This window comes from Rhagoletis zephyria, unplaced genomic scaffold (assembly GCF_001687245.7).
Source record: "Rhagoletis zephyria isolate East Lansing unplaced genomic scaffold, Rhagoletis_zephyria_1.1 Rzeph_scaffold_21961, whole genome shotgun sequence".
Lineage (NCBI taxonomy): Eukaryota > Metazoa > Arthropoda > Insecta > Diptera > Tephritidae > Rhagoletis > Rhagoletis zephyria.
Window position 1 is genome coordinate 6,780 of NW_016179019.1, and position 730 is coordinate 7,509.

Consider the following 730-nt stretch of genomic DNA (forward strand, 5'->3'; position numbering starts at 1 on the left):
GAACACTGAACAAGTAGCGATTAGTGTTTTTCAATTAGCCAGCTGCTATGTAACGATCGGATATTGCTTGTTCACACGTTGCACCTATACTATTTATTAGATTAGCAAATAGAAACACACACACACCTGCAATTAAAAGCAGTTAATACAACAATGTTGCAAAAAAAATATTTAATAACTAATATTATTTTTCACTTTGCAGATAAATCACATTTGGATATATTTTCGAATCGCCCCCAACCGAAAAAGAAACGCAAATCTCGCACAGCTTTCACCAATCATCAGATATTCGAATTGGAAAAACGTTTTCTCTATCAAAAGTACCTGTCACCGGCCGATCGTGATGAGATTGCCGCTGCGCTGGGCCTATCCAATGCACAGGTGATCACTTGGTTTCAAAATCGGCGAGCAAAGCAAAAACGTGATATTGAAGAGTTGAAGAAGGACTTCGACAGCGTGAAGGTATTCTCTGCGCATAAATCCTTTTTGGAGAATGTGAACGATCTCAGCATATTGAAGAAGAAGCCCATGCATGAGGCGGACGCAATGGCCGGCCTCGCTGCGGCCGCGGCAGCCGGTATGGTGCCGGTTTCGTCAGCCGCCGCTGCAGCCGTTGCCGCACAGGCTGCATTAAATACACAAAAATGAATTAGTGGGCGCACATAGCGCTATAAACACACATTTTCACACAAACAACTGCGTGAGAGGAAGAGAACAGCAAATGGAGTAT

At 43.3% G+C, this 730-nt stretch overlaps 1 protein-coding gene across 1 annotated transcript; it reads left to right on the forward strand.

Moving 5' to 3' along the window:
- Positions 1–202: 202 nt before the first annotated feature.
- LOC108381266 (transcription factor LBX1-like) lies at positions 203–715 on the forward strand (the record flags this gene model as incomplete). The annotated part of the gene is made up of 1 exon (XM_017637683.1): positions 203–715. A coding segment is annotated over one exon (446 nt), but the record flags the coding sequence as incomplete, so codon positions are not given.
- Positions 716–730: the final 15 nt, after the last annotated feature.